The sequence below is a fragment of the Esox lucius genome, chromosome 5, assembly GCF_011004845.1.
Source record: "Esox lucius isolate fEsoLuc1 chromosome 5, fEsoLuc1.pri, whole genome shotgun sequence".
NCBI classification, from domain to species: Eukaryota; Metazoa; Chordata; class Actinopteri; order Esociformes; family Esocidae; genus Esox; species Esox lucius.
The window spans coordinates 28,600,280-28,621,985 of record NC_047573.1 but is presented as its reverse complement, the minus strand read 5'-3'; the positions used below and the strand labels follow the sequence as shown (position 1 = coordinate 28,621,985).

Sequence of the window (21,706 nt, the reverse complement as noted above, 5' to 3'; positions counted from 1 at the left end):
TCTGCCCTACGACAGGTGGCACGTGATCTGTCATGATTTGGCAGTAAATATTTGTTTCCAGCAGGTGTCACTAGACTCCATTGTGTTTAATGAGGCTTCATGTGATGTAGGATAGAATTGTCTGGAAGCCTCAATGTTTCAGAAAACCTAATTTCACCATCAGTACTGAAAAGGCCATGTTTTCCATGTACTGTAATAAATCAAACAGCTTGAACTACCTACAGCTTTCTTAGTTGGTCAGTGCCCCTGAAGTGTTCTTCCTCCATGTTGTTTCTTTAAGACTTAAATACATGTTTCCTTCAGTGATCAACCAGTTGGGGTACTTCACTTATTATACCTGCATTCTGGAGAGGAGGTTTCCATTAAAAGTTGCTGCAGTTTCTTCTGCTACACTCCAGCAGTGGCTGGCAATGTCCTGAGGTTTAACGTGACACTCCAAAACAAACGTATGTGGAAGCACACAACAAAACATGCATGAAAACTATTTGAGGGAAGACGTTTCCTGCTAAAACTGTACATCACTGTCAATGTGGTCACATAAAGACAAGAGACTCTGCTAAATGATGTTAATATAAATGCTTGACATTGACATGTATAGTAGAAACATGTGGCCTCCTTATTCTCAGTATTATATTTTAATGTTATTTATTAGTTTAACATCAGTTAAGCTTCACCTTTGTCTAAAACTTTACTGTCATTGCAAAGTCCATTGACTGAGCTAAAGGTGAAATATATACGTCTGTAAATCTTTGCTAGATTTGCTATGTGTCATAATTGTCAGGTTCCTGCTTTTATTGTGTGTTGTTTTGTTCATTTGCACTTCCTGTTTTATTTTGACATCATTAGTCGCTCTTATCACTCATCTTCCTCCCATCGTTTGCTTTCCCGCCTGTTTGATTACTGTCCCCGTCCCTAATGTGTTTCACCTGTTTGTTTTCAACTTCCCCACTCATAAATACTCACCAGTCCCACTTCCCAGTGCCAGATTGTAGTTGTACTTATGTCACTCTCTCCAGCGTTTTTCTCCAGTGTTTGTTTTCCCGTGTTATTAGACCTCTTGCTTCGGTTCTCGACCACGATTTTTTGCCTGCCGTTTTTATACCTCTGCCTGCATTTTGTTCTTGGAACAATAAAGACTGTTACTTGTGACACCCCTCTGAGTCGTGCATTTGAGTCGTTGTAGCTTGTCAATAATAATATCAATGACATCTATTAGTTTGTAACTTTGTTGTTTATTTTCGATCAGCCTGGGTAATACATATAAGGGTGAACACAGGGGAGAAAACCATAGTTTCTGAAAATGCTTTAGAACCTAGTTTTATCTGAAATAACATTCTGCCACTGAAGGTAAACCACACATAGATTGTATGAAAAACTATTTAGAATAACAAGCAGTTTTAAATGACAACAGAGACCAACTAATGATACCAATGTAACTTAGCCAGGAATTAATACAGGACATAAGTTGTATGAGTGAAACAACTGTGTTAAATGCTTTAATCAACAAGAGCACCTGAGAGGACATGAGGACATACAGAGACCATTTAAAGATCCTGTGTAATCAAACTCTCTTTATAATGATGAAAGTTATAGCAAATCCTTCCTTAAGTTTCATTGAAATGTAAAAATTAGTCCCTCTAAAACGTGTCCCAAATGTAACAATTAGATTGGATAGTGATTATTGACAAGTACAGGTAGAATTTACTACAAAGCATAACAGACTGTCTACAAATGACTGTTACTGAAAGATTCCCAAATCTATGATCACACATAAAATACTGAACAGATGTTTGCTGAACATGAACCAAAGGTAAATGTTAATTAAATGTGTGAATAAACTCCTATCTGCCCCATCAATCACACTAGATGACAACAGATAAAGAGGTTACTCTGTTTACCTGAAATCACCTCACACAGAAACATTCTATACAGTCAATAATTACATTAATTTCAAAACATTTTATAATCAAAATAAATTCTGTTTTGTACAACATTTAATAATGCTTTCAATACACATGGTAGATATTTATAAATATATTTCTGTTGACAAGTAAACAACCAACTCAAAACAAATCCTACAAATCAAGACGAAACGTCTCTGTTAAAATAGTTCAGCAGGGTTCTAGACACTGACTAAACTAAACTCTGTGATGATTGGTTAATTTCAGCTGTCAATCAACTCCTTTCACCATTGAGGTGCATCTCTCATCATATGTTCACGGTCATTACGGAACCAAGACCTTTGGCTCACTCCGTTCCATATAAATGTCAAACAATATCATGCTGTTCTATATAATATCTGTAATCTTAAATCAATCATTAGCCAAAGTCAATCAATCATACATTGATACCCGCAGACTGTATCACTGAATAGGTGTCAGTATCTTTACAGACGTTCCTTTATAAACATTGAAACCAGGATAGAGTGGCTGAGTGAATGTGGTCTGGACTCTGTGGAGGAGGGTCATTGTGTCAGAGACACTGTAGAAGGACAGAGTTCCTGCCCTGTGGTCCAGATACACTCCCACTCTGGAGGAGCAGTGGACAGAGTTATCAGTCCTGGTATTATTGTGGTAGAACCAACATCTGGATGTAGTGCAGAATAACACCCAGGACTGATCATTACGTCCGAACACACACTCACAACCATATCCTTTCCTGCTGATCTCTTTATATGAGACGGCTACACGAAGCCCTCCCCCACTCCACTCTACCTCCCAGTAACAGACTCCAGACAGACCCTCTCTACACAACACCTGTCTACAGGAGGTAAATCTGTCAGGATGGTCAGGATAGGACTGGACCTTATTACTCCATGTCACCTTTCTGTTCCCCTCAGACAGACACAGGAACTGATTTGTTGTATTGGGATCCAATGTCAGCTGGCAGGAATCTAAGAGGATGAAAAACAACATCAGTGACAGTCTGGCTCCCTAAATATGTGTGTGTGTCTGTCTCTCTTGTCTCTCTCTCTCTGTGTGTGTGTGTCTGTCTGTCTCTCCCTCTGTGTGGGTGTGTTTCTGTCTGTGTCTCCCTCTGTGTGGGGGTGTGTCTGTCTCGGTCTGTGTGTGTGTCTCCTGCTGGGAGTGGTGTGAGTGAGTGTTTTGGCGGCCCTTTTCAATTTATTCATCCTTTTCTCTTGGTGGATTTCTGATTTCTATGCATGACGGGGCTGTTCAGAAAATCGAAACATTAATGGATATCATACATCCCAGGGTGTCTTTTACCCATTTTCTGTTTTCTCTGTGTATTCTTCTGTTTTCCCTCTTTTCTTTATGGAGGTTGGTTCTCTTAATATTAATGGAGGGAGGAATTGGAATAAGAGGGCTTGGGTATTGGAAGTGATTACATAGAAACAACGTAATGTCGTTTTCCTACAGGAGACACATAGTGATGAAGCTAATGAGGTTGACTGGGGCATGTGGTGGTGGGGGGGCAGCATGTGTTTAGTCATGGTACACATTTTCATCCTGGAGTGGCTATTTTGTTTTCCTCTGGTTTGGGGGTGACTGTAATATCTATAACTGAAATTGTCAAGGGCCGGGTCTTATTGGTCAAGGCGGATGTTATGGGAGTTTTGTTTTATTTTTAAATGTTTACACTCCAAATGAGGGAACACAGTGCATTCCTGTATTTGATAAGATAAAGGTTTCTTTATGACAATGTGATCAACAGGGATGTTTGGTTTTGGGGGACTGGAACTGTACAGTGGATTTTACTGTTGATCACACGGGTTTGGAACCTCATCTGAATTCTGTGTCCTGTCAGTCTGGTGTGTTGACTGAGTTTGATCTTTCTGATGTATGGAGAGTGAGAAATGCCAATGTTAGTCAGTACACATGGTTAAAATTGACTGATGGTCAAATGAGTGCAGCAAGGTTAGACAGGTTACATGTTTCAGAACGCTACTCTGGTAGAGTGGTGCGGTGTGACATTTTTCCTGTGAGGTTTTCAGATCATATTATAATTACGGTTGATTTTAAATTGTTCTGTCCACGATGGTCAATGTCACATTGGTATTTTAATAGGGTTGTAACGATCCATCTATTACATCAATGTATCGATTTATATTCGTATGATCCAACTACATCGATCTGTGCTCAGCAAGTTGGCCTTCCAGACGACATATATCGATCTAACATCGTTTTAAAATGTAATCAATCGATTGTATCGATACTAGGAAATAACCCATTGGATTTAAGCACGTCAGACTTTATATGAATGTTTTTTCTTAGCACTTTTAATGATAAAGGCGATAAAAGTTACTCGATTCAGTCTGCCTCTCCGTGACGTCATCGCCCTGGGCCAGCAGCAGCGCAAAGACAACAAAACATAGCATAGCAGATGGCAGAGGAGAAGCCGACGAGCGAGAAATTATCAAGCCACCAGTGCGGTCCAGTGTGTGGAAACATTTTGGCTTTTGCAAAGACGGGGATGTTCTAAATAAGTCGCTCGCTGTTTGTAGGATATGTAAAGGTCAAGTAAAGTACAAATCACGACAAATCTCTCCAACCACCTACTAAGGCGCCATGGGATTTCACACAACACTGTGTTGGTTGCACTTTATTCAAATAAATTGTGAATGCATTTGCCATTAATTGTTGTTTACTTGTTTGTTTATATCCATAATTAATTGATACCTGATTCCCTTACAAGAAACAACAGGAATCTAGGAAACTTCACCTGCACTGTCCAGTATCCAGGTATTTATTTCAGTCACACTGGTTTAATTTTTGGCTAAAAAGTTACTGAATCGATTTCAAGTCACTGAATCGTTTCGGATCGTATCGTTCTAAATGAACCATTATCGGCCTTGAATCGTATCGACAACCACGAATCGTGATACGTTGTTAAAATGAATCGTTACACCCCTATATTTTAATATTAAGTTGTTACAGGATATCATGTTTTGTGAAAGGTTTTGTTGTTTTGGGGACGATGGAGGGATTTGAAAAGGAATTTTGAGTCCTTGAGACAACAGTGGGAGGTTGGGAAGACCCAAATGTGTGTTTTGTCAACAGTCTACTGCTCTGTCTAATGTTGAGGTTAGAGAGACTATTAGAGCCCTTGAACAGGACATCAAATTGATTGAGCTCTAACTGACCACTCAGACAGACCCTGGATTGGTCATGAATTTACATGATAAGAGACATGAATTAAGGTCCTTTTTGCATGAAAGGGTGAAGGGTGCCTTGATCAGGTCTCGCTTTGCCACCCTCAAAGATATGGATGCTCCCAGCACTTTTTTCTTTAACCTGGACCAGTCAATAACGCCATGTAAAGAGATGGTCTGTCTTCATCTCTCTGATGGGAAAGTGACTACAGACAATTTTGAGATGCGCCGACATGCTGTGGATTTCTACTCTGCACTTTATAAAGCAGAGGCCTGTGATCCTCTGTGTGCTGAACAGCTGGTTTTATGAGAGGATTTCCTCTGTAGGGGTCAACTGGGAAAAGAGTGAGTCATTTTGGGCAGGTCAGCTTCCTGTGGGGTCTCTTCCTCAGTTACCCAGGGGGCTTCAGTGGGGTAGGGATGGGCTCAGGGGGGTTTTCTAGGCTCTGATGTGTTCCAGGAAAGGATCTGGGAGGGTGTAGTGGAGAAGGTATGTGCCAGAAATGGTTGTTACCCCAGCTGTCATATAAGGGAGGGGTTCTGGTAACTAACAACCTGGCCCCCTCAACTCTGTGGAACAGACTCATGGTTGTACAGCTGCCTGGGTGCTTGAACTCTGCAGAGGATACTTGTTAACTTTTATGGCTTTTTTTAAAAATAGTGTGTTTCTCTCTCCTTGTATGGAGATGTCCTATTGTCCCATAAATTAAGATGTCCTATTTTGAATGTTGAATTGGGATTGGTTAATTAATAGAGTTTCACTATGTTTGTATTTACAATGATAACTGGGATAATACTTGTGTTCTCAGACCTACGCCTGAAGCTCGTTACCGGCGTTTAAATTCTAGCCTGGTAAACTGACAAATGAGGTAGATTGATGTGACTGTGTTTGGAGATCTAGGCTGGAGTATCCTGGGGATCACTCCCTGATTGTTCTTTGATTTTAGTGACTTGTTTTCTGTTAACTTGGCCTTTCTTGAGAGTTTTTTCCCCCCTTCTGTTGCTGTGTTGATAAGATAAGCAATTTTTTTTGGCGAACAGCAACGATATTAGATGGGTAGAGCAATAACTCGGAACTTTCCGTTAACGTGGGATATCGACTAAGTTGTAAGCATGACGTCTTTTACTACAGACAGTCTGAAGACCATGTGACATTTTTGTGTGGACACTTTCCTTGGCTCCAGGAAGGGGGGCAGACCCCCTCGATTGGCCTTTGCACTAAGGGTTCCATTTGGGTGTTCTGCCTGTTCTCACCTGTGGTCATTTCCCCAACATGAGTATGTTTAGTTTTGTGTTAATCACATGTTAAGTGCATGCTAACTATGGCTTTTCTGTCAAAATGTATGGTTTTTCAACATATTTGTAGTAAGGGTGGAGACCTATAGTCATCCAACATTGTTAATTGCTAGAACAATCTTAATGTCGTTGCATGACATATGCATGACTGTAGCGATTTTGGCTGACCGCCACTATTCTGAATAACATAAGTTGAGAAAATTCCCTAGACTTTAGGAGGTAAATTGAGTCATGATGTTTGTGTGGCCTGAACTTAGTTTGGCCATTGCCTGTGGAAATGCTAATTTTGATATGCTAATTTGGGAGTTTCACTGGGTGAGACAACTTGGTTTCTGGGGTTTCATTCATTCACACGAGCGACCGTGTGGCACATTTTTTTTTTTTATATTCTTTGTGGAAGTTTTTATCATTTTCGCATTTGTTTTTGTTAGATTTTCAGTTTGTGACTTTTTACTGAATGAATGTTATTGATTCCTCCCAACTATCGATTTTTCTTTTCATGTCCGTCCTGTAATGGTTCTGCTTTCACGCTTTGAGTCATTCTCTGTTGACTCTGTCGTGAAAGCAGGGGGGACTGTATGTGTATTATCTATGATGAAAAAGAGTTGAACTTAGTATTTTAAGAGTTACATGAAGAATTTAGTTTTTCTGAAAATGTATACAAAATCTAACATGATTATGGTTGAGTAGTGTAAGAGCCAAATAGGGACGAGTTCATCTAAAATAATAATTTAGTTTAAAAACAGTTAAAATGGTAAAAAACTATTTCATGAAAACTCATAAATGTATTGGTTTAAAATGCATGATTTAGTAATGTTTAGGTCTGATAACATTTCAGTATTTTGAGCTTCCAGTCAGATAGCACTACGTCATAGTATAATTGATTGGATGTAGTTAGTTTTAGTTTGAAAAGACGTTGGAAGCAACACAGTTTAATGACCGTGCGTACCATGTATAATTTAGTGTTTTATAAGTAAACATTTAAAAAGAAGAACGTTTGGTTTGCTCGTGTTTCAAATACTGGTTGTAGTTAGACTGACTTCAAAAGGTGGCATAGAAGAATTAGAAGCAACTAGGTGCTACTACAAGTAGAATACATCTTACCATTTTGACTTGGTTTAGCTAAGAAATAACTCATTTGATGGGATGAATAAGTGACTATGGGATTGTTACTGTTCAGTTTGTTTGATATTTGATTAGAAGTAATCCTATTAATCTCATGCACTATAGAATAAGTGGGTAAAAAGGTGCAGGGAGCACATTTGGTTATTCCTTACATGTTTACTAAGTTTTGCCATGTCTTACTTAATATTGAGAAAGTAATTCTGATTCAAGTTTTATTCTAGAAAACCAAGTTAAGAAGTTTTACATAGTCTAAATTGTAAAGAGAGCTACAGACCCCCTGGAGTGCTCAACTCACTGACACAGACACCATGTGTGGAGTGGGGGGCTGTTTGAAATGGGTTCTTTGTCTTGTTTGAACTCTTTAGAAGGGAAACAGACTTACTGTTGACATTATCATAATTGGGTATTCTAATTCGGCTACATTGAATACTTGGTGTCCATTCCATGTTTATTTACATATTCAATGACTCTTCATTATTTTTATAGACATGTATACCTGTGTACTTAATTTCTGTCCTAGTAGGTAATCATTAGAATGTAAATGGTTAACAGGTGTTTCTTTGAGGTGAATGATGAGACAAAAAGGTTTGTCCCTGATTCATAAGGGGACCAGACTAGGGTCCGTTATCCTTAGGTTAGTAAACCATCCCCCACTCCAGGGTGAGCTCTGGGGAGACAGGGCATAAAGGGGGGGGGGGGGTCATGATTTATGACAGGATTACAGAGTGTCTTTGATGTGCTAGGATGAGAAGAAGAGACTTGGAGAAATTCACACTGACTTCCATCTTGTAGAGAAATTAGGCTAAATAACAGTTATGTTAGCTGACCTTCAAGATGGTGTGAAATGTTTTGATTTGCAATAAGGTATTTGATCATTTATGTGAAACAATGGTGATTTTGATTTTAGTTCCGATACAACACAATCAGATATAAATTATATAGCGACTGAGATCTGGTTAGGCGAACTGAGAATTGTTCATGAACTACTCTTTGAGAGTGATACTTCAATGTAAGCCAATGATCTTAACTGAGGAGTAATTGGAACAGTAATGGGATATTGTGTCCTTCTGTTCTTTGTTTGTTATTTGTTATTTGTTGGTTGTTAAACCAACTATAGAAAAGAGTGGAATTGTACAGTGGCCCTGAAGTGCAAAACACAACAACAAATACGAAAACACTTCAACAAATAGGAAAACACAACGCCAAATAGGAAAACACAACGCCAAATAGGAAAACACAACGCCAAATAAGAAAACACAACGCCAAATAAGAAAACACAACGCCAAATAGGAAAACACAACGCCAAATAAGAAAACACAACGCCAAATAGGAAAACACAACGCCAAATAGGAAAACACAACGGCAAATAGGAAAACACAACGCCAAATAGGAAAACACAACGCCAAATAAGAAAACACAACGCCAAATAGGAAAACACAACGCCAAATAAGAAAACACAACGCCAAATAGGAAAACACAACGCCAAATAGGAAAACACAACGACATTAACTTCTAACGGAAAAGGTAGGGCCTATCTAGCAGAGGACGGAACGGAACCTCCTGATTGGACAGAAGGACCGCCTGTCTTTTAACAGGAAGGAGGGGTGAAAAACACGGAAAAGCGCCTATTTTCAAAACATGAGTACTCCCGAAGATACTTTCGCTATTATAATGAATTATTTTGATGCAGGGCATACATACGACGTGGTAGTTGATATGTTGTCAACCAATCACAACATCAGGATGATTATACGCACGGGTTGTACAGAAGGAACAACTATTCACAACTGGATGAGGTGAGACGTGCCATCCTTACAGAGCTGCATGGACCAGGGCAACTATTCCGCTATCGGACTATGTGGCAAGTACAGCAAAAACACAAGCTACGTATTAAACGACACACAGTGATGAGACTGCTGAAGCAACTAAATCCACAAGGAACGGATGCGAGAACAAGCCGGAGGTTTGTGAGGCGTACATATCACTCCATGGGTCCAAACTACATTTGGCATGTAGATGGATACGATAAGCTGAAACCCTTTGGCTTGACCCTCTCAGGATGTATAATTTAGTTGTTAGATGATAAAGATACTAAAACAATGTTGACTTTTCCTTTTCAGAAAAAGCGACTGCTGTGTCCCTATGTCCTGCTGTTTGCTACAGGGCTCGCATCACTTCCACCTGCTGGAATAACACCACTACCATGCATCAAGTTCTTACCAAATTCGCCATTCCCTATGTCAAACACCTTTGCAAATGCCCTAAAGCTCCTTTTCCTTGAGACCTACAGTGTCTTTTAGACAAACATGGAGTTTTGCTTACAGAATTCTCCAGGCTTTGGGTGCATTTAATGCTGTGCCAAGTCTGGATTTTGCCCAGTCTTAAATCTGTAGTTTATAAAGCATAAGAGTGCATGCTCAGTTCAAAGTATTTTAATGTGTATTATTTCTGTTCATTACTTTGTTCAATGAAAAATCACAGATTTTTTTTTAAGTACAGGTCACATTACAAGTAACAGTAAAATTGTACTCAGCTAAAATGTATGTAGTTTCACATTTGAAACAGTGTATAACATGTTGTGCTTGCAAACAAGCTTGTTAACAATACCTCTTGAAAAGAACCACGTTTCTTTGGTTGTTCAGACCTACAATTGACACACAGTTAACTCGATGGTGAATCCGAAAATAAACAAATATAGTTTGGGAGTTACATTTGAGTTTAATGTATGTCTCCACTCTGATATGACACTGCATATACTGAACTCCACTTGCCAAACATGATACTCAAACAGCTAAGCCACATTTGAGAATGTTTTCCTTTAATATCTGGCCTTTAAGAGTGGGCTGCAGTAGACCATATTTATAGGCCAGCTATTTCTTTCAAGGTGACATAAAGTTCTGAGGCTGACTCCCAATTATGTGGCTGCTGTAATCCATTTCGCTCAACAGTCTGTTGAAGATAATCCTGGATGTCTGGATCACTGCATGAATGAAGAGTTTGCCTTGATTCTGGAAACGTATCCAGTCCTTTGAACCAAACCTGCGTAGTGACACAATAATTTATCATAAAGGGAAAACATGACTTCAAATCCAAATGTATTTCCAATAATATGTGTGGTGCAATTTATGCTTTAATACACATTACATATTTTTGTGAGAATGGATATAGTCAAGTCATTGTCAGTTGATATATGAGGTAAGAGATAGAGTTCGTCTGTAGTTCCCCCAGGACATGATGCATGTCTGGAGAGTGTAATCCTGTGCTTATTCCAGAGGTCTGTGCTCTCATCCAGGTCTTTTTGCAGAACATTATTGAAGCAGAATCTCAATAAGTCCTTAAGTTCATGGCTGCCATTAAAGTGTCCAGAGTCTCTCAGGTCTCCAAACAGGTCCATCCAAAATTGAGCCCTAGGAATACAATTGAAAGTTAGGCTACTTATTTTACACAAGAGCACAAGATTATAACTATTGAATAACTATATAAAGTAAAGTAGGCTACAACAAAACAAATTAATGTTGCTGCTGGGAATATCAGCAAAATAAATCTGATAGTGTGAATGCATAGGTGGAAAGGCACTGCATGACCCCTCAATAATGCATGAGTGGATATGACTGCAGCAGAGGGCAGCACCTGTCAATTAGGCTACCTGAGATCTCAGAAACACAAGGAGAGTGAGCGCTGTCAGACAAAATGATTAACACATAACAGGAAGATATTTTTATGCAGTCTGTTGTGCTATAAAGTGATTTCAGTCCACGGGCACAACCTATTAAAGCTACATCGTCCAGTTTTATGTGGCCAGCTGCTTTTATCAGGATGATAATATGCAAATATACATAACTATATGTCCGTGGTAACAGCAAATACATATTGGACCTTTTTGAAAGGTCTATTTGAAACTTTATTTTTACCTAATTCAATCGAATTAGCAGTTTATAGCGTGATCAGGCATGACATTAACGGGATTACCATCTACTATTTTATATTCATTTGGGAAAGATTAGAGCCCACCCAGACTGTTTTACCTGCTGCAATACTTTTTTATTTGACTGAAATCAGTTTTTGGTAGATTAACACTTTTTGCTGTAACACAATTACACTTATAAGCGGCCGCAGTCTGTATGCTCGTGTCTGAGGGTACACTGTATTGCAGCCATGGTGCCATTTTCAGTCCCATGGTCTGTAGTGTTCTCGCATCCGTTCCTTGTGGATTTAGTTGCTTCAGCAGTCTCATCACTGTGTGTCGTTTAATACGTAGCTTGTGTTTTTGCTGTACTTGCCACATAGTCCGATAGCGGAATAGTTGCCCTGGTCCATGCAGCTCTGTAAGGATGGCACGTCTCACCTCATCCAGTTGTGAATAGTTGTTCCTTCTGTACAACCCGTGCGTATAATCATCCTGATGTTGTGATTGGTTGATAACATATCAACTACCACGTCGTATGTATGCCCTGCATCAAAATAATTCATTATAATAGCGAAAGTATCTTCGGGAGTACTCATGTTTTGAAAATAGGCGCTTTTCCGTGTTTTTCACCCCTCCTTCCTGTTAAAAGACAGGCGGTCCTTCTGTCCAATCAGGAGGTTCCGTTCCGTCCTCTGCTAGATAGGCCCTACCTTTTCCGTTAGAAGTTAATGTCGTTGTGTTTTCCTATTTGGCGTTGTGTTTTCCTATTTGGCGTTGTGTTTTCTTATTTGGTGTTGTGTTTTCCTATTTGGCGTTGTGTTTTCTTATTTGGCGTTGTGTTTTCCTATTTGGCGTTGTGTTTTCCTATTTGCCGTTGTGTTTTCCTATTTGGCGTTGTGTTTTCCTATTTGGCGTTGTGTTTTCCTTTTTGGCGTTGTGTTTTCCTATTTGGCGTTGTGTTTCATGATTTGTTGAAGTGTTTTCGTATTTGTTGTTGTGTTTTGCACTTCAGGGCCACCGTACCAAAAGGGATGGGTATGGTAAACTTCCCAGGCTTAGGCCACCATTGCATGTCCACTGCACCAGAAGTTGTGTTTCTTGACGCTTTAGTATATTAATTTGGGGACCTTTACACCATTTTAACTCACAGGAATTTGCAAAAAGAACAGCTTTTTTGCCAGAAGAATAATAGTGAACTGGAACAAACATAGGATTCTGGCATACTTTTGAAACTCTAATGACACACTGTCAATTGACTTTGTTTGCAGAATAGCTTAGATTATTACAACAAAACATTCTCAGCATCAGTGTAATAAAAGAAGATAGTAGATGAATGTCACACTCACTTATATAGTGAAAAGCTTAATTTTTCTAAGCTACACACTGAAAATGGAAATTACTATTTGAAAGGTTAAGTTAAAAATAATATTAGGGGAGTCACGTGGTGAGGTACCAGGGAATGGCTGCGCCTTAGCAGAGCTCCGAACCCCTGCAAACTAATACTGGTTTTAAACAACTTAATCCCTCCCAAACAACACGTTATTGGACGGTGGTGACTTCTTAAGTCACTAAACTTGATATCACTGTGAAGCATGTCCATGGGGTCCAAGAAGAAGGGTGTACAAACTCGATTGCCTACAGTTACGGTGGGTGACGCTAATGTTAGCTCTGCATCAGCTAACAATGCAAACGCTAACCAAGAAGAAACATCAAAGATGGACATAAGCGTTCTGTTTGCCGAAATGACTAAAATGGGAGCTACCCTGAATGGTGTTGCAGCAGATGTATCCTTTATTAAGTCAGACATGACGGAATTAAAAAACGCTGTGACCGCGACTCAAATACAGATGAGCGAGGCCGAGGGCCGCATCTCGGACGTGGAAGACAAGGTGAAGAGCAAGGCTGAAGACAATAGCAAATGTGCTACAAAACTCAAGCAACTCTGGGCTCGTGTTGACGATCAGGAACATAGAAGTCGCAGGAAGAATATTCGGCTTATTGGTGTGAAAGAAGGCATGGAAGGAAGGGGCAATTTGAGTGATTTTGTGAGGAAGATACTCGCTGATGGCCTGGGGTTGCGTGGAGACGAGTTTGAAATTGAAAGATGTCACCGTAGTTTGAGACCTCGCCCGGACCCTGGGCAGCCCCCTCGGATTATTCTTGTGAGATTTCTTTGTTACTCTGCGCAACAGAAATTTCAGGCAGCCGCAAAACAGAAGAAAGGCATAATATGGGAGATCTGTCGCATGTCATTTCATGAGAACATGACTGCTGAGCGCGCTGCGCAAAGGAAGTTATTCTCCCCGGTAATGAAAACGCTGTGGCAGCATCAGGTGAAGCACACACTTGCACATCCAGAAACGCTACGATTTACATAGAATGATGAGCGAAAGAGCTTTGACGACGTTGAGGAGGCAGAGAAATGTATACGTGATAACATTCAAGATTAGATGGAGTGACCGGTCAACAGGTTTAACTAAACATATGGGGGAGATAAGTTCTTTCAGAAGACGGGGGCGGGATCGCTGGGATATAGCCTGGACAGCTAGAGGAGCGGAGATCGCTGTCTGTGGGACCCACACGGACTTTAACTTTGCCTGGAGGGCATTTGCAATGTTATGTCTGTTTTTAGAACAGTGCTAGTTTTGTTTTTTGTTTGTCCCAGTAATGGTTTTCAAAGTGAGGTATTCTTATTTACATTTTGGTTCACACAAAGCTGTCAATATTTGTTTAATTGTTGTGGACTGGAAAATGCAGGGCTGATATATAACTCACCATGGTGTAACAATGGGCAATACGGATGTTAATATTGTATCATGGAACATAAATGGGTGCAGCACACCAATCAAAAGGAAAAAAATACCCCGTTATCTTAAGTCTCATAACACTGATGTTGCTTATATTCAAGAAACACACTTTGAAAATGGAAATGAGGCCTTGAAGTTAAAAAGGGATTGTGTTGGAAAAGTATTTCATAATTCAGTATCAAATAAAAGCTGCGGTGTTGCTATACTTATTAACAAAATACTTAATTTTGTTTTGTTACAAGAATTTAAGGATGAAAATGGACGTTATGTATGCCTCCAGGCACTTATTAATGGCGTTCATGTCGTTTTATGCAACATTTATGCAACATTTATGCTCCAAACAGGGATGAACCTAATTTTATACATAAAGTTAATAAGATGCTGGGAAGCATGCAGGGACATGTTTTATTAGGTGGAGATTTTAACAATGTTTCGGATTAATATATTGATAGGAGTGCCAATAATGTAACTTCAATCACTAAAACAGGTTTGGCATTAAATTCTTTAGAAGAGGATGTTGGCTTAGTGGACATTTGGAGACTTGTACATCCTCTGGAAAGGGAGTACACCTTTTATTCTCACTGCCACAAAGCTTATTCCCGAATACACTATTTTTTTTAATCTCTAATTCATGTGTTGACTTAATATTGAACTGTAAAATAGGTGTTATTGCTTTAACGGATCATGCACCTGTGGAACTACATATACATTTAAAGGCTGAGAAAAACTGTAAAGGAAGATGGAGACTGAATTCAATCTTACTGCAGGATGAACAATTTGTGTCAATATTAAAGGAGGACATCAAATATTTTCTAGAGATAAATGTTGGGTCTACTAACAGGTTAGCACCAGTGTGGGATGCTCTGAAAGTGTTTGTTTGTGGTAAATGCTTAGCTTTTAGCTCTAAAAAAGTTAGAGAAAATAAGGCAAAGATCCAAACTTTGGAGGAACGTATAGGTACTTTGGAGAAACAAATAGCAGGGAAATTTGATGATAGTAAATTTAAAGAGATTTGTCAGCTTAAGCTTAGTCTCCAGGAAATTTATAACAAGAAGGCAGAGTATGCTCTTTTCCGGCTTAAAACCAATTTCTATGAGAATGGGGGAAAAACGGGAAGGTTATTGGCAAGAAAACTTAAAAAAATGGATAATCAGAATGTAATTACTGCAATCAAAAAGGGTGATACATTGGTTACGTCTTCCTCAGATATTTATATGGCTTTCAAAATGTTTTATCAAGATTTGTATACATCATGGTTAGTAAGGATCAGATGGATGCATTTTTTTTTTTAAATGACAATACCAAAGGTCTCACAAAAGGACAAGGACAAACTGGAAACTCCTTTAACAGAGGTTGAAGTAAATAAGGCCATTGGTGCAATGAAATCTGGAAAGTCACCTGGGATAGATGGCTTTCCAGCCGAATTCTACCAAAAATGTATAGACATACTCTGCCCATTTTTGACTGAAGTATTTCATGAAGCATTTGAATATGGATCACTTCCTGAAAGTTTTAACCAGGCAGTAATATCTCTAATTCCAAAAGGCGACAAAGATTTAACTGACCCAGCCAATTATAGACCAATACGTTTAATAAATGTCGATTGTAAAATATTATCCAAAGTGTTAGCAACAAGGTTAGAAATTGTATTGCCACAAATTATTCATAAAGACCAGGTAGGTTTTATCAAGAACAGATCTGCGTCTGATAACATGAGAAGATTATTGCATCTCTTATGGATGAATAGGATTAATGTAAATCCTGTGTTAGCTATATCTTTGGATGCCCGGAAAGCTTTCGACAGGGTAGAGTTTTTTGTTTACCGCCCTGACGAAATTCGGTCTAGATGGAAAATTCAGCAGATGGATTAGAATATTGTATTTGGGACCAAAGGCAGCTGTGTTTACACATGGGGTGCTTTCTTCTTTTTTTTATATTTCCAGATCAACTCGTTAAGGGTGCAGTTTAAGTCCACTGTTATTCACTATCTTCTTAGAGACATTGGCTATTCAAATAAGAGAGAACTCAAGAATTAAGTGTGTATTTGCTGGGGGCAGGGAACACAAATTGTTTTTGTACGCAGATTACATTTTGGTAATAAGTCAAGACCCCACTAAGTCTATCACAACCTTACTTGAAGTTATTGATAATTATTCATTGTTCTCTGGGTACAAAATTAATTGGCATAAGTCTGAGGCGATGCCAGTCTCACAAGCTTGCACTCCTAGTTAATTAACTGGTTTCAATTTTAGGTGGTTGGAGAAAGGATTGAAATATCTTGGAATTGAATTGAACCCAAATATTGATGATATTATGGCTGACAATTTGTGGAAAATGCTCAACAAAATTAAGACTAACTTGGATACACGGAGCAAGTTAAATTTAATATTATGGGGGAAAGTAAACACAGTGAAAATGGTCATAGCCCCTCTTATCAATAATTATACTAGAATGTTACCTATGTGCATACCACAGCCAATACTAATAAGTTATAGTAACATGATAAAACACTTTCTTTGGAATGGTGGTAAACCTCGTATTAACATTAATCGGCTCTGCCAGCCAAAAAAAGAAGGGGGGTTAGCCCTGCCCAATGTAGAACATTACAGTATTTCTTTTGAGATGTCTAGTCTGGTTAAACATGGGCGGGGAAAATCAACTTGGACTGGATTTTAATAGAACGAGAGCTTGCTTCTCTGTTTACACCAATAGATATTTTATAACAAAAGTCAAATAAAATCCAAAATCCTATCTTGAAATTTTCTAAAATGGTATGGTTAGAGGTACATAAAAAATATAAACGTGTTGCATATGTGCAAAAATACGCCCCCTTGTTGCATAACCCAAAAATTTAAATAAATAAACAGACTTTACTGGGCACAATGGCTAAGAAAAGGTATTAGAACTATAGGTGATTTATTGGAGGGGGACATATTTATGTCATATCATGTTATCAAAAGGAAATTTAACTTGGAGGGTCGTGGCCACTTTTGGAAGTATTTACAAATTAGAGATTGTTTGACAGGAAGTGTTAAGTTGTTAAATGGGAAAAATCCTATAGAGGCCTTTCTGCTACTACCTCCACTATTGTGCAAAGCCTCAAAATGGTATAATATTTGCCCCTGGGTTAAAAACAATACAAGTAAAAGTCTGAAAGTAATATGGGAAAGAGATTTAGGATGTACAATGGATGATGATACATGGGATTCAATTCTGTCAAACAATGTGTTGCACATTAGAGAAGCTAGGGGAAAGTTTATTCAATACAAAATTCTTAACAGATATTATTATACTCCTTCTAGGCTTTATAAAATGGGTGTTGGCGGAAACGATCTCTGTTGGAAATGCCAAATAGCTAAAGGCACTTTGATACATGCCCTTAGGGAATGTCCGGTGATTTCTGTGTTTTGGAGCAGTGTTTTAAGTTACATGCACGGTGGGTTATCCTGTAATCTGCCCAAATCACCCAGACTGTGTTTACTCGGAGACAAAGGAGAAGTGCCAATGTTAAATAAACATACTTTTAGAGTGTTAAATACTGCTTTGGTAACATGTTCCCGACTCATTTTGAAATTCTGGACTCTCATGCCCCAACATTTAGAATGTGGAAAGAAAGAATGACTGAAAATGCTGCATGTGAAAAGATGTTGGGAAGACTACATTGTATGAATGAAACCATGAAGGAACAATGTTTCTGCACCTACATGTCTACAATGTAATTTGAACATTAGCTGTTTACAGAGATTTACATTGATCCTCACTGTTGTTATCTGTTTGTTTTTTGTTATAAAATAAACTCAATAAATATTTGAATTATAAAAAATATCTATATATATATATATATATATATATATATTACAAATAGCTGAGCTAGTTTATCCAGAGTGACTTACAATAAGTACAGGTACATTTTCCTGGAATTAATTAGGGGGGAGTGCCTTGCTCTTGCGCCTTTAGGTTAACACAACAGAAAACATTATGGCAGGAAGGATAAGGTGGGGGGACAGCCCGCCCTTTGGGTAAAACCTATGTGACACGAGACAGATGGGCAACAACTTACCACACCCCTTTTAACTGTAATAAATACGGATTGTGCATGTGTTAAGTCAGAGACTCAGAGACTCCTCGGACGATTCTGGACTCTCATGCCCCAACATTTAGAATGTGGAAAGAAAGAATGACTGAAAATGCTGCATGTGAAAAGATGTTGGGAAGACTACATTGTATGAATGAAACCATGAAGGAACAATGTTTCTGCACCTACATGTCTACAATGTAATTTGAACATTAGCTGTTTACAGAGATTTACATTGATCCTCACTGTTGTTATCTGTTTGTTTTTTGTTATAAAATAAACTCAATAAATATTTGAATTATAAAAAATATCTATATATATATATATATATATATTACAAATAGCTGAGCTAGTTTATCCAGAGTGACTTACAATAAGTACAGGTACATTTTCCTGGAATTAATTAGGGGGGAGTGCCTTGCTCTTGCGCCTTTAGGTTAACACAACAGAAAACATTATGGCAGGAAGGATAAGGTGGGGGGACAGCCCGCCCTTTGGGTAAAACCTATGTGACACGAGACAGATGGGCAACAACTTACCACACCCCTTTTAACTGTAATAAATACGGATTGTGCATGTGTTAAGTCAGAGACTCCTCGGACGATTATGTTTGTAAGCGTTTGACGCGTCTCTCTTATTTGCAAACAATTAATAAACTGTTAAATTGTGCCAAGATAATTTTGTCTCTGTTTCTTACTCCTTTAAGAGTCGATCGATGGAATTGCCATCACAGTGATCATGCCAATTTGCTAATGTGGTACTGCAACATCACTTAATTATATCAAAAACAGCTAAAAGCTATTTGGTTTGATAAATTAAGCTTAATTTGGTCTTTGGGTTTTTGGGTTGCCACTGTAGACTGGCATGTGTTGAGGTCAATATTAGCTCAAAAGGTGCAATAAAGAAACAGCTCACTGTACAAACCAGTCAATTGTTATTGTTTTGAGGAATGAAAGATGTGGAAAGAGCAAATGTACAACTAAACAAAAGAATAAGTACATCAGAATGCCTAATTTCAGAAATGGACACCTCATGTCCTCAGCTTCATTTCATTCCTTTCTGCCATTTGTAACCTAATACCTACCTTAACACATGCCAGTGCATTACATACTGTGACAACTCAATAAAACAGACAACATTAAGTTTAATTTAAATAAACCAAATAGGTTTCAGCTGGGTTTAATATAATGGAAAATTATTTTCTAATAACAAACAAGGATGTTAGAATTATTTAAGGACGTCCCTTAGTGTCTTTCAGAATTCACCTAGAAAATGTACACACTGAAAATGGAAAACACTATTGCAAAGATAGTTAAAATGTATTTAAAAACTAGCCAAGGAACTTTGACATTTAAGTTAGTAAAATACAGGGTTGGAACTTTTGTTTTTTTAAGCAAGGGTGAATTTCTATTTGAAAAGCCCCTGAATTCTCAGAGTTGAATATCCTGCTGAGACATGGTGCACCAAGTCATGTAGGCTGAATTAACATGACAGTGAAACATGTAGAATGTCATTACAGCGTGACAGAATGTTTTAATATTAAAGAATTTGGTAGATTACTGACAGACCCTCAGATAACTCTCCTTAAAAATCCCAATATCGCTCATAAATCTCTTAGAAGATTTCATCTAGATTGATGCTTGAAGAGTGATCTAGCCTGTCTTTGAACAGCTTTGTTGGCTGTCTATAGCATAGCTCTCCAGCACAGCACTAATCAACTAGCTAGTGAACTTTATGTAGCTCAATTGTTAAATTAGCTGGCTACAATAACGCATACAAAACAGCTATAAGATATTTTGTTGTAATCTGCCATCAACCTTGTTTGAAAAAGGAACTAGCTCGCTACATCAATGAGAGAGCAGGCAATGTATGATTTACCTGCTTGTGCACAACCTTGTGAGAAATTAGGTTGCTAACTAGCTCAATCAAACACACCTGCAACCAAAAATATGTTTTGTGTTATGTTAAAGAGCGTAAATCTCTGATATTCCTAAGGGGAAACATAGCCTGACATAGTGCCACACCCATGTTAAAGTAATTAGCCTATTACGCATGCATCGTTTGAAATTTCAAAATAAAAAAAATGTACGCACCATCACAGTGAATGGTGTGCAAATCCGTTCAGCGGTTTCCGAGGAGATGTCGTTAACAGGTTTTTCACAAAAGCCATATTGTTTGAGAAATCAACTTTTCTTATATAACTTTTAAAGACAATGGTCCAGTGGCCCTTTACACTGACTGTCAACCAAATCTGTTCAGCGGTTTCAGAGGAGATGTCGTTTAAGTGTGTTTTTATTAACTTTAAAATCGTGAGAAACATCTGTGATGTTTATAGGGCCCCCAAGAGGTATTTCTGTATGGGACTTTTTCTGTCCATTCCTGACAGACACATTTACAAGTATGTTTTGTTTCATAGCTGTTTGATGTTCCATTTGGGATTAATGGGCTAAAGTCATAAACCCGCCCAGCTCAATTTCATTTGCTGATTTCGGCCATACTATTTGAGATATCAAGTTTCCTTATAGAACTTTTAAAGATCATGGTTCAAAGGTGCTTCTAAACAAACGGCATGCAAATCCGTTCAGCAGTCTCTGAGATGCTGTTAACAAGTTTTTCACCAAATTCAAGATGGAGGAAAATCCAAGGGGCTTTTTTGGTCAGCATGAGAGGGGGTATATCTGGAACTTGGTTGCATGTCTCTACGACATTCGGTTCATGAGATCTGAGCGCTACAGCGTCTACAATCAGGCAAAATGTGAGGAGTACGTCTACAATCAGGCAAAAAGCAGTTTGAACCAGAAAATGGCCCTGGAGAATAATAATAATAAAACGTAGAAACATAAGAGGGTTCCAGCAACTTCGTTGATTGGCCCCCTAAAAACCAACAAAAACAATAGGGTGCCTGTACCTACGGTACTTAGTCCCCTAATGACAAGCAGTTTTAAATGACAACAGAGACCAACTCATGATATCAACTTTACTTAGCCAGGAATTAATACAGGAGATAAGTTGTATGAGTGAAACAATTGTGTTAAACAACAAGAGCACCTGACAGGACATAAGGACATACAGAGACCATTAAAATATACATTTAAAGATCCTGTGTAATCAAACTCTCTTTACAATGATGGAAGTTACAGCAAATCAAGCATTACATTTCACTGAAATGTAAAAACTAGTCCCTCTACAACGTGTCCCAAATGTAACATAATTAGACTGGATAGTAATTATAGACAAGTACAGGTAGAATGTACTAGAAAGCTTAACAAACCGTCAACAAACGATTGTTACTGAAAGATTCCCAAATCTATGATCACACATAAAATACAGAACAGATGTTTGCTGAACATGAACCAAAGAATAAATGTTAATTAAATGTGTGA

General features: G+C 38.4%; 1 protein-coding gene and 1 long non-coding RNA gene across 2 annotated transcripts in view; one reads left to right on the top strand and one right to left on the bottom strand.

The window, feature by feature from the left end:
• Window positions 1-1,965: 1,965 nt before the first annotated feature.
• The window catches only part of LOC105009504 (E3 ubiquitin/ISG15 ligase TRIM25-like), a 90,931-nt gene continuing 71,190 nt past the window's right edge, over window positions 1,966-21,706 (bottom strand). Inside the window, exon 6 of the mRNA XM_034292114.1 lies at window positions 1,966-2,893. Coding sequence (XP_034148005.1) covers window positions 2,364-2,893 — 530 coding nt within the window. The 3' untranslated portion in view covers window positions 1,966-2,363. The remainder of the gene's footprint in view (window positions 2,894-21,706) is intronic.
• LOC114828911 lies at window positions 9,116-10,243 on the top strand. Its single transcript, XR_003777265.2, has 2 exons — window positions 9,116-9,497; window positions 9,655-10,243. It is a non-coding gene; the product is annotated as an uncharacterized LOC114828911 (long non-coding RNA).